The following is an 11,432-nucleotide window of genomic DNA, read 5'->3' on the forward strand; positions in this document are numbered from 1 at the left end:
TAATGCTCAACTGTGCCTTTTAAGCCAATTGCTCTAAGTTAATATATGTTCTCCTAGGACTCGTTTTTATTCGAAATTTTGTCTTCATTGTCATTTCCACCTCACTAATATGAGTTCTCCAATCGAAAGTTTGGAATTTCCACCATAGTTTATATTTGTTGGGAGAGTTTTATGTTATTTGTTTTGTTTACTTCATTTATTGCTTAGTTTGTTATTGTGTTCCTTAGATTTATTTCCGGCTGTTATGTTTTGCTCGTGTTATTCTAAACAACCGTTATATTGTTTACATAATGCGTCCTACCAACAAGATATGGCCAGATTGTTGCATTGTCTCAAAGCAAAGTTGTCAATGGTTTAAAATTTGGAAGCTGGCAATAGTTTGAGTTGACATGATTCAATTTTAGTAATTCACGTTCTCATTCAGCATTCAACCCCCAATTACATAATGAATGACACGATTAGCCATACAAAATTAGTTTAGTTAGTTAGTAGTTAGTTAGTTAGTAGTTAGTTAGTTAGTTAGTTAGTTAGTTAGTTAGTTAGTTAGTTAGTTAGTTAGTTAGTTAGTTAGTTAGTTAGTTAGTTAGTTAGTTAGTTAGTTAGTTAGTAGTTAGTTAGTTAGTAGTTAGTTAGTTAGTTAGTTAGTTAGTTAGTTAGTTAGTTAGTTAGTTAGTTAGTTAGTTAGTTAGTTAGTTAGTTAGTTAGTTAGTAGTAGTTAGTTAGTTAGTTAGTTAGTTAGTTAGTTAGTAGTTAGTTAGTTAGTAGTTAGTAGTAGTTAGTTAGTTAGTAGTTAGTTAGTTAGTTAGTTAGTTAGTTAGTTAGTTAGTTAGTTAGTTAGTTAGTTAGTTAGTTAGGTAGTTAGTTAGTTAGTTAGTTAGTTAGTTAGTTAGTTAGTTAGTTAGTTAGTTAGTTAGTTAGTTAGTTAGTTAGTTAGTTAGTAGTTAGTTAGTTAGTTAGTTAGTTAGTAGTTAGTTAGTTAGTTAGTTAGTTAGTTAGTTAGTTAGTTAGTTAGTTAGTTAGTTAGTTAGTTAGTTAGTTAGTTAGTTAGTTAGTTAGTTAGTTAGTTAGTTAGTTAGTTAGTTAGTTAGTTAGTTAGTTAGTTAGTTAGTTAGTTAGTTAGTTAGTTAGTTAGTTAGTTAGTTAGTTAGTTAGTTAGTTAGTTAGTTAGTTAGTTAGTTAGTTAGTTAGTTAGTTAGTTAGTTAGTTAGTTAGTTAGTAGTTAGTTAGTTAGTTAGTTAGTTAGTAGTTAGTTAGTTAGTTAGTTAGTTAGTTAGTTAGTTAGTTAGTTAGTTAGTTAGTTAGTTAGTTAGTTAGTTAGTTAGTTAGTTAGTTAGTTAGTTAGTTAGTTAGTTAGTTAGTTAGTTAGTAGTTAGTTAGTTAGTTAGTTAGTTAGTTAGTTAGTTAGTTAGTTAGTTAGTTAGTTAGTTAGTTAGTTAGTTAGTTAGTTAGTAGTTAGTTAGTTAGTTAGTTAGTAGTTAGTTAGTTAGTTAGTTAGTTAGTTAGTAGTTAGTTAGTTAGTTAGTTAGTTAGTTAGTTAGTTAGTAGTTAGTTAGTTAGTTAGTTAGTTAGTTAGTTAGTTAGTAGTTAGTTAGTTAGTTAGTTAGTTAGTTAGTTAGTTAGTTAGTTAGTTAGTTAGTTAGTTAGTAGTAGTTAGTTAGTTAGTTAGTTAGTTAGTTAGTTAGTTAGTTAGTTAGTTAGTTAGTTAGTAGTTAGTTAGTTAGTTAGTTAGTTAGTTAGTTAGTTAGTTAGTTAGTTAGTTAGTTAGTTGTTTATCGCTGACACTGCCTTACCATACTGTTGATGTCACTCCTTTTCGAACGCCGTTTGGAAGTTTGTGATTGGCTTTGATGTTAGCAGAAAAAAATAAACACGTGTTGACAGTTGTTTGTAGATACTTGCCAGACTTAGGGCGGGTTTTTCAGATAAAGATAATCTACGTTCATTGTTTAAATCTAGTTTAATATATGTTTTGTGTTTTTCAGTAAACAGTAACGTTACTTATTATCTTAGTTTAACTGAGTGTTATTGGCCAATTAAACTTTAGTTATAAGTGAGAAGACACAATTAACAAAAACAATAAAACAATGATTTCGGAAGAACAAAAACTTAATATTTTAAGTAAATTGCAATATTCTGATTTGTTTTGTTTTATTTATTATTGTTTTAAATGTTTATTTAACAATTTTCCAAAATTTTTCATTTTACAAAAGTATTATTTGCAAAAACAGCTGTTCATTGTTTATGTTTTTGAGTGAAAAGTTGGCAATACTAACAAAGTTAACTGAACATAAATCCATAACTGAAAAACACAATCATCGATTAAAGTCCGCCTAAATTTGTTCCGAGTTTAATCTAACAGCAAGTTAAGCCTAGTTTAACTGAGTAGTAAGAAACCCGCCCTTATTAATTCATTTAAACAAATAATTTAAGCAAGTTGATTGTAAAGCTAGGTCACAGGATATATTTTATACACCTCTTCTCACTAAACAATTTTAAAATCAAACAAAAGCTGATTTTAGACTTTTTTAAATGTCAAAAGTGACACCTCTGTATACTTTGTGGCTCTACTCCAACAAATTCTGTTTCTTTCTTTTTTTATCAATAAAATTTTGAATTTGTCCATCTCTTTTTATACCTCCAGAGTTAAACAATAATTAGTTAGAGTATAGATTATTATCACTCTGGATTTAACATAAATTTGTTATTGATAACATGACAAATGTAAATTATTAAATGACAGCTTTTGACAAAATAAATGAAAATCATTAAAAACAAGTAGGAAGCACTTGTCGGACGTGGCCGGCCATATGATACCGTGCACCAAATACAAATATTAAATGTGATTTATTTTGAATCGTAAAGCATTTATGTTGAATTATTTCTTGGTTCCAACATAAAAATTTATTGATTAAAAACTAATTTACTAGTTCTATCCAAAATACTTAACGGATTTCTGTATGTAAAAACTCAGGCAAGCTGATAATTTTCCAACGCCGTTATCTGTCTGCTATACTCAACGGCTTTGCTTCTTTTTTCTTATCGGCTTTTAAACGTTTGACGCAGGCCCAGAGCCCTGCGCCGACAAATATTAACGGCGGCGGCGACTGACACTAAATATGTCGGCGGCGGCTTAAAATCGACTGTAAGCCGGCTAAGTTTTCAACTACGTTTAGTTTTTAATTTTTCAACGATTTTAAATAAAAACGGAATCCGAGAGATCAGAAAGTAGGATTTTGGAAGCAAATATATTGTTTATAACAACAAAACAGAGCAAGTTCAAAAGTTGTATGAGATATTATGCAGGGATGAATAAAAAATTCTTAAAAATTAAAAACAAATCCTTTCTCCAAGTTCTCCATATAAAACATTTTGCAGAAAATCAGTTTCTAAAAAATTTTGCATTAAGAAAATGATCAATAACGTAAAAACAAAGATATTTTATTTGTTTATTTACTAGCTATACCCAGTGTGCTGTGCTACCCTAAAAGCAATATAAATAAAAAACCTACTTAACAATTTTGATGATTCTAACTACAATGGTTTTCCAGATATTCAATTTGTTACATATGGGAGATTCCACGTTTAATTTAATCTATGAAAAATTTGAATAATCTAATAGTTTCCAGATATACAAAATTTTGTATTTAATTCATATGGGAAGTGCCAAGCCCCCCATTGAAAGACCGCCCGTTATTCTCTAAACGTTCTTCAGTAAAATTTGAAGATTCTAGCTCTAATAGTTTCTCAGATATACGAATTTGTCTATTTAATTCATATGGGAGCTCCAAGCCCCCCAGATGAAAGTCCGCCCTTTTTTCCCCAAAATGTTCAGATGAATATTAAAGTTGTTCGTGCAAAATTTGAAGAATTTAGTTATATTAGTTTCCCAGATAAACGAATTTTTGTATTTAATTCATATGGGAGGTTCCGCTCCCCTCATTGGTAGTCCCCCAATTTATTACCCAAAATGTTTACATGGATGTTAAAGTTCTTCCAGAACAACATCATTTAAAGGGATCACAAAGAGATTGAAAAATATTCCAAAAGTTTCACTTTGAAAACATTATTAGAATGTATGAAAACTCGCAACTCTAAAGGCAGACTAATCCTATTTTAGCGGTAATTTATGATTAAATAAGTAAGAAGTAAGAGTTATATTCGGCAAATCATATGTCGTAAAAAAGCAAATTTCGGAAGTGGTCCGATCATTAGATTAATAAGAACGTCACCGTGTTTTTCGGATTAGGGACTTAAATGTGGATTTGGATCAATAATATATATAATTTAAAGTAATTTTTTTTTTAATTCTACTATAATTCTATCATAATGATAACTTTTGGAATGATGTATTAGCTATAAACTGATTTTCTGTAAGAGGGATATATTGGCGGACCGATCCTCATAACTTTATTTTTCGGTTCCTAAAAATGTTTTTTTCGTCGACATCGACATTTGAAATCCATTTATGTGCGTTTAAGTCATTTCTCAAGAAGATTTCATATACATATTTGCATTACATATTTTCGTTCCAACAAAAATTGTTTTATTATGGTATTATTAAGTACGTAAAAAACGTTAAAATCAATTATTGAAGGGGGCAGGGTCAATTATGGCCTATAGAAATTTCGATTGATATCGAGCCATTTTTGCAAAATGGACGTAAGCGAGATAAATTTTCGTTCAATTAGGATACTACGTGTTTAATTTTATGTTTATATATTCAATATTTTAGAAAATTCAAAAAGTACCAGTTAAAGAACGAAAAATTACCAGAAATACTCCTGTTTAAATTTTCATTCACTCAAGTCCCTGATTGCTTAGTTTTATGTTTTTAGGTTCATTATAATAGAAAATTCAAATAGAACCAGTTGAAGGACGAAAAAGTTCCAAAAAGTCCCCTTTTATATGTTATCACTTAATCCGGGCTATTATAAAAAATTCAAAAAGTACCAGTCGAAGAACGAAAAAGTACCAAAAAGTCCGCTTTTAAATGTTATCACTTAATCCGGGCTGTACATTCTTAATTTCATTTTTCTAGGTTCAATATTATAAAAAATTCAAAAAGTACCAGTCAAAGAACGAAAAAGTACTAAAAAGTCCCTTTTTATAGATTATAATTTACTCCGGGCTCTACATATTTATTTTCATGTTTCTAGGTTTAATTTTATGGAAAACTCAAAAACTACCAGTCGAAGTACGATAAAGTTCCCATTTTATAGATTCTCATTTACTCCAGGCTCTAAGTGCTTAATTTCATGTTTCGAGGTTCAAATTTTGTAGCAAGCTCAAAAAGTACCAGTCAAAGAACGAAAAATTACCAAAAAGGGCCATTTTATAGATTCTCATTTACTCCAGGCTCTACGTGCATAATTTCATGTTTCTATGTTCAATTTAATAGAAAACTCAAAAAGTACCTTTTGAAGAACGAACAAGTACCAAAAAGTCCACTTTTATAGATTCTCAAGTGCTTAATTACATGTTTCTAAATTCTAAGTCAAAAAAGTACCAGTTGCAACATCGTATTGGGAGCCCGTTATTATGTATTCATATGTATAAGTTAATAAACCAAAAAACAATGTTTTATAAAAAAAGTACAAAAATAGGTACAATTTTCACCCCTTAAACGTCCGAATATCCAAAAAGTACTAAATTCATATTTTTATTTGTTCGTCAAGTTATGAAGGATTCACAAAAAAATTTTTTGAATGTTCTCTGGTTTAAAACATACATGGGGTGCAAAAGAAGTACCAAATTACAGTTTCTACCCGTTTATTCCCCAAAGGGGCCGAATTTGAAAAAAGTACCAGACACCTGTCCGCTTATTTTTTAAATGAATGACGATAAGCTTTAAACTGTTTTTGTATCTTTTATAGTTTAGGACAGCGGTTCCCACCGTTTTTTACTTCGCGGACCCCTTGAGGAATTTATTTAATTTCACGGACCCCCATACATATTTTGATATCTTATTGTTATAAATAACACTGTGATACAAAAGTGAAGAAAAATAAAATGCAGGCGTTCTCATATACCAATTCTATTTCGTTATAGTCCATAGAGTACGAATATATTTTTAGTTTTCCCCTATCACTTCGTTAACTTACTTTTTAAGAGCAAAAGATGCGAAAAAGAGCCATTTTTGAAGTTTTAAATTTGAAAAATCATAAGTTTAGTAGTTTTCATCCGATTTTCAAATCCGATATTTTTTTTTAATGATACAAGTGTCTTTTAATCCAAAAAAAAGAAATCCAAAATTTATGGTCAAATGTCTGAGTTACGGTCGTTTAAGTAAAAAACTCACACTTTTTTAAAAAATTTTCATTTTTATCATGCTCTACTTTGACCATGAGGCAGTGAGATCATCTTTTACTTTCCTGAAGAATCACATAAAGAAAGGTTTCTAAAACTTGTTATTTCATAAAAATCTATGAAAAACTGGATGATTTATGCCAATTTTTCTAATAGCATGTTTCTCGAATTTTTGGTTTTCTCCATACAAATTAATTTTTGTATAAAAATGTTTATAAACATTTTTTAAACTTGTTACAAAGAAAACCAGAAACATGAACGTTTTTGTATGGAAGAAATATGCTATATTTTTATAAAACTTAGCACAACTCATAACCTTTTTCATCGATTATCATAAATTGACCATCATTGGAAACCAAACTTAATGTGCCTTTTTTCAAATGTAATAAAAGCTAAAGTTACTGCTTCATGGCCAACGTATTTTTTTGCTGTATCACTGTGTAATTGTTCGTCCGAAAATTGTCTTAGTCCTGGTCCATAAACCCTATAAAATATTCCCGTACATTGAGAACATTTAGTATTTCGGAGATGTTTTCAATTTCATGGTTTTAAATATAGAATGACTTCTAACATGATGTTTAATTTTATGATCGTGAGAGCTTTCATGTTCATTTCTCGTCAAGGTAGAGAAAAGGTTTCTTTAACAAGTATTGTCGACATGTGCTTAAAGAGTCATGTTTCTAAATTTTTTTGCGATTGCATAGGAGTGAGCTGAGTATGTAAGCTAAGTTTTCGGGAAAATATGTGAAAGTTAGACTTCTTCGATGTTGTTGCGGAATGCGTTACCCACATAAAATATGACCTGAACTCTTTGCGAATGTACTGTGAATTTGGATCTTAAATTTGAATTTTAAAATACCTATGAATTATTTTTTTTTTTTTTTTGACTATTTACGCAAAACGCTATGAATTTTCTGATGTTGATTTAATAATATTGGACAACAAAATGAAGTTAAAATCTGTGTATCACGTTGGAATTGAATATTTATATTTAAAATTAACTAGATTAACACTTTTGCTTACAATTTAAAAAAATATTATGAAATGTGACCTAACTTCATATTCCGGGATACCAGTATCAGTATTTAATTCTAAGGCAAATCATTATCCGTCTGCTATAAAAACATTTATTTCGATACATATATATTTATAAAAATTACAAATCACGTAATACTTTACTTTATAAAAGTGAAACAATAAATTTGTAGCGCCTAGCTTCATCCTGATAAACGACCGAAACAATAAAATTCAAAGAGTCACCAACAAATCTGGGATTATTGAATAAAAATTGTGTATTTTAGTATTTATGAAAAATTTGGAGATATTTTTAATATTTTGTAACATATAGAGAATATTTTTTATTCATGATTTTTTTCGTTCGTCTTCGCGGACCCCCTAGGATTTTGCTACGGACCACTAGGGGTCCGCGGACCCCCTTTTGGGAACCGTTGGTTTAGGAGATATGAGGTTACCGAATTTACCTGTTTTTACCATATTTAACCCCCTAATCATTCGAATTTCCAAAAATCCCGTCGTAGTGGATCTATTTGGTGGGAGACCAACCTCCTGTCCAAATTTCAGCTCTTTAGCTAAAACCGTTTAGGCTGTGCGATGATGAATCAGTCAGTAACGTTAGAATTTTATATATGTACGTATGTATGTACATACATATATAGATTTCGTGCATTGAATTATACTGTAAAAAGATTCTAATGTTCGACTTGAATTCAAGTTTCGTTTTCACTGGAGAATTCTATTGAATTAAAGTGTAATGAAAGTGAATTTCAATTTTGTTGTTTCTTGTAAATTTTCGGCCACCATAGTGTTTGGAGACAACAAGAGCTGCACTGAAAGGCACACCTGACAGACATCGCGCTCTATTATGGGTGTATGGTAGTGATTCTGCTAGGATCAATGGTATAATAATAAGTATGTATCTCAAGGATACCCCCTGAATACGGCAATCAGCTTCCTTCCATTGCCTCTAGGTGATAATATACCATGTCACCACTAGCCGACCGACCACCACCCACCTAGGCTACTAGGGAGGTATACAATTGCCACTCTCTTGTGGGCATTCTTCCAGGAGACCATCATGATGCCTCCTCTTTTTTTTCATAGCTCAATTTTAGCTTCATCCATAAACGATATTAACAGTTTGAAAATTTCAAGATTCCTGGTCTTGAGCAATACTTGCAAATTGCCATAAGATTTGAAGATGGAAAATTTATTCCTAATGTTGTCAAATTTTGGACATTCAAAAATCAAATGTTGAGGAGTCCTATCAACATTACAGATCGAACATGTGTAGTCGTTGTCCGAGTATTTACCGTCATATACATGACCAGATAGTAATCTATTTATAGTCTTTATGTCCTTAGGACACCAATCACATTCTGAATACCACGGTTTTTCCAGAATAGATGGAAAAATTTCAGCAAAAAGTCTACCAGTACCATTGGACATGTCCGAATATCTTTCGTTCCATTTATTGCGCAGGGTGTTGCGGATTTCCCGTAGCGCCTCCTGAGGGGTGAGATCAACAGCTATTACATCACCAGTATCCACTGCCATTTTGGCTATTTCGTCAGCCATTTCATTTATTCTTATGCCCACATGACTAGGGATCCAAATCATATGGAATTGCTCGATATAAGATTGATTAAGTTTGTTGTGAAAAATTGCAGCACAATAATTATCATCCGTATTGGAATTTAAAAGTCGACACGCTGACATACTGTCCGTGAAGATTGCCACCTTTCTAACATCATTTTGTATTGCGATTTCAGTGGCCTTGATGATGGCCCATAATTCTCCAAATAAACTGGAAGTTGAATGATCAATTTTAAAATAGAACTTGTTGGCTGAGTGGACCTCAAAAACTCCACAACCAGTTGCATTATCGCCAATGGAGGCATCAGTAGCATATATTCTGAATCCATTGTTCTCATATTCGCGTAGTTTGTAATTGGCCAAGGCCCTGCTCTGCTCTGTTGGAATATTATCCTTCCGATCCGGGAGTAGATTTGTATAAGCAGTAAAACCGTTATTCTTTTCACATTTACAGCCTGTGTTAACTCGATCAAAAATAGATTTAAACTCATAATAAACATTGCTGTAGCTCGATTTGACCTTAGGATGATCAGTGATCAGTTCATATGTGGGATTCTCCTGTACCTTGAGTTTTATTATTTCCCTCGCAGTCAAATAAATACTTCTCTCGGAAGGAGGAAGTTCATCAGCCAGTGCATAAATTACCTGAATCGGTGTAGATCCTTTCACTCCAAGACATCTTCTAAGAATTTTATTTTGAAATGTTGTTATTTTGCGATTGATTGAATTCGGTGTGTGAGCAGCAGTAGTCCTGGAATATTCCACTTTAGACCGAACGAAACTTTTGTATAAATTCAAAGCTACCTTAGGCGATAAACCACTTTTTATGGTGGTTAATTTACTTATCAAGCCAATACCACTTTTGGATTCAGATAAAACTCGATCATAGTGTTCTCCAACAGTGAGTGACGCATTAATAGTTCTGCCAAGCAATTTAATCTTCTTAACCTGTTCAATTTCCTTGTTGTCAATTTTGATCTGTATTTTCTTTATGCTTCCTTTGGCAAGGTACATAGTTGGTACATTTTGGACCTCAAATTTTCGACAGCCAAATCAAAATCTTTATCAAATGATACAATCGTAAAGTCATCGGCAAATTGATACAGTAAGGTATTGTCATCTTGAATTTCATGTAACCTTCCTGTGTACAAGTTGAAAAGCACTGGAGATAAGCAACTTCCTTGTGGAAGCCCATTGTCAACCGTAATAGTTTTGTCGCCCAATTTCAGAGTACGTTTCGATAAGAAATTTGTAATCCATTCCACATATATTTCAGGAATTTGAAGGCTGTTTAAAATTCTCATCAAAATAGAGATGCTCATGCAGTTATAAGCATTGCTTATATCAAGGACTAAAATAATGACCTTAAAGCCTTTATGCTTTAGTGTTGCAGCATTGTGTAAGAAGTCATTCAAACACATGGACGATGATTTTCCTTTTCTGTAGGCAAAGCTTCCTTCAGGAATAATGGAGTTGTCGTTGATGAATTCAGTCATTCTCTCTTTAATCATCATGTTGACAATTTTGAGTAATACAGATATCAAAGCAATTGGACGGAAAGTTTCATAGTTCGACAAGTCCTTGTCCTTTTTCGGTATTGGTACTATCTTAATCGTCCTCCACTTTTCGCTAACGTTAGATTCCAAAAAAGCATCATTCAAAGCAGTTAAAAGGGAGCATTTAGCATAGTCCGGAAGCGCACGGATCATATCATATGTGATTTTATCCACTCCACCAGCAGACTTTCCAGTTTTGTTGTGTAGAACATGCTGAAGTTCCTCAAAAGTAAACGCAGGGTTACCATCATCCCATGCACGAGTAATGTTGACATCTGGTATCACATGGGTACAGTTAGAAGAATCATCTACAGGAACTTGCCCCTTTAAAAATTGTAAGTAAAGTTGGTTGTTGTCGTTATTCCAAGGGGATGAGATACGCGTGTTGCCACCATTAATACTGCCAACAAAGCGCCAGGCTTCCCTAGAGTTAGGATGTTCATTCAGTTTTCGAATTTGTTCCTCATAGGATTTCCTTTTCGCAGTAATAACAGCCTCCTTCCAAACCGATATTGCAGACGTCGCCTCATTAAAGTTGTCCACTGTCGGGTATTTGTCACATTTTTTACGAGCTGCAAGCTGAAGTCGAAATAATTTCACCAAATCATTATTCCACCAAGCCTTAGGAGTTCTTCTGTCCTTCAGTTCATAAGTGGCATGTTTTATTTCATATTCAAATACTGATTCAATTTCATTCATATTGGGGTCAAAATTCACCTCCTTCAGTGCAGATAGCAATTTTCCCTTAGCCAAAAATGTTTTCACCCTAGGGTTAACCTCCACAATTTCAATTACTATTGGGTAATGATGACTGCCAGCAGGAAGCATAGGCTCAGTACTCCAATTCGTTGTACAGTCAGTGTTGGTAAAAGTTAAATCGAGTACAGTACTCACTGACCCACTAAGGTCTCGTTTGAAGGTAGGACTTAAATCATTCAGACATTTGAAGTTAGACAT

The 11,432-nt window shown here is 32.2% G+C and overlaps 1 protein-coding gene across 1 annotated transcript; it reads right to left on the reverse strand.

Moving 5' to 3' along the window:
- Positions 1 to 9,908: 9,908 nt before the first annotated feature.
- Positions 9,909 to 11,432, reverse strand: LOC119607950. Its single transcript, XM_037962118.1, has one exon. It carries the CDS (start codon positions 11,430 to 11,432, stop codon positions 9,909 to 9,911), a length of 1,524 nt encoding a protein of 507 aa, XP_037818046.1.

The sequence above is a fragment of the Lucilia sericata genome, unplaced genomic scaffold, assembly GCF_015586225.1.
Source record: "Lucilia sericata isolate MDLA Ls3-8-SP2 unplaced genomic scaffold, ASM1558622v1 Contig000767F_arrow, whole genome shotgun sequence".
Taxonomy (NCBI): domain Eukaryota; kingdom Metazoa; phylum Arthropoda; class Insecta; order Diptera; family Calliphoridae; genus Lucilia; species Lucilia sericata.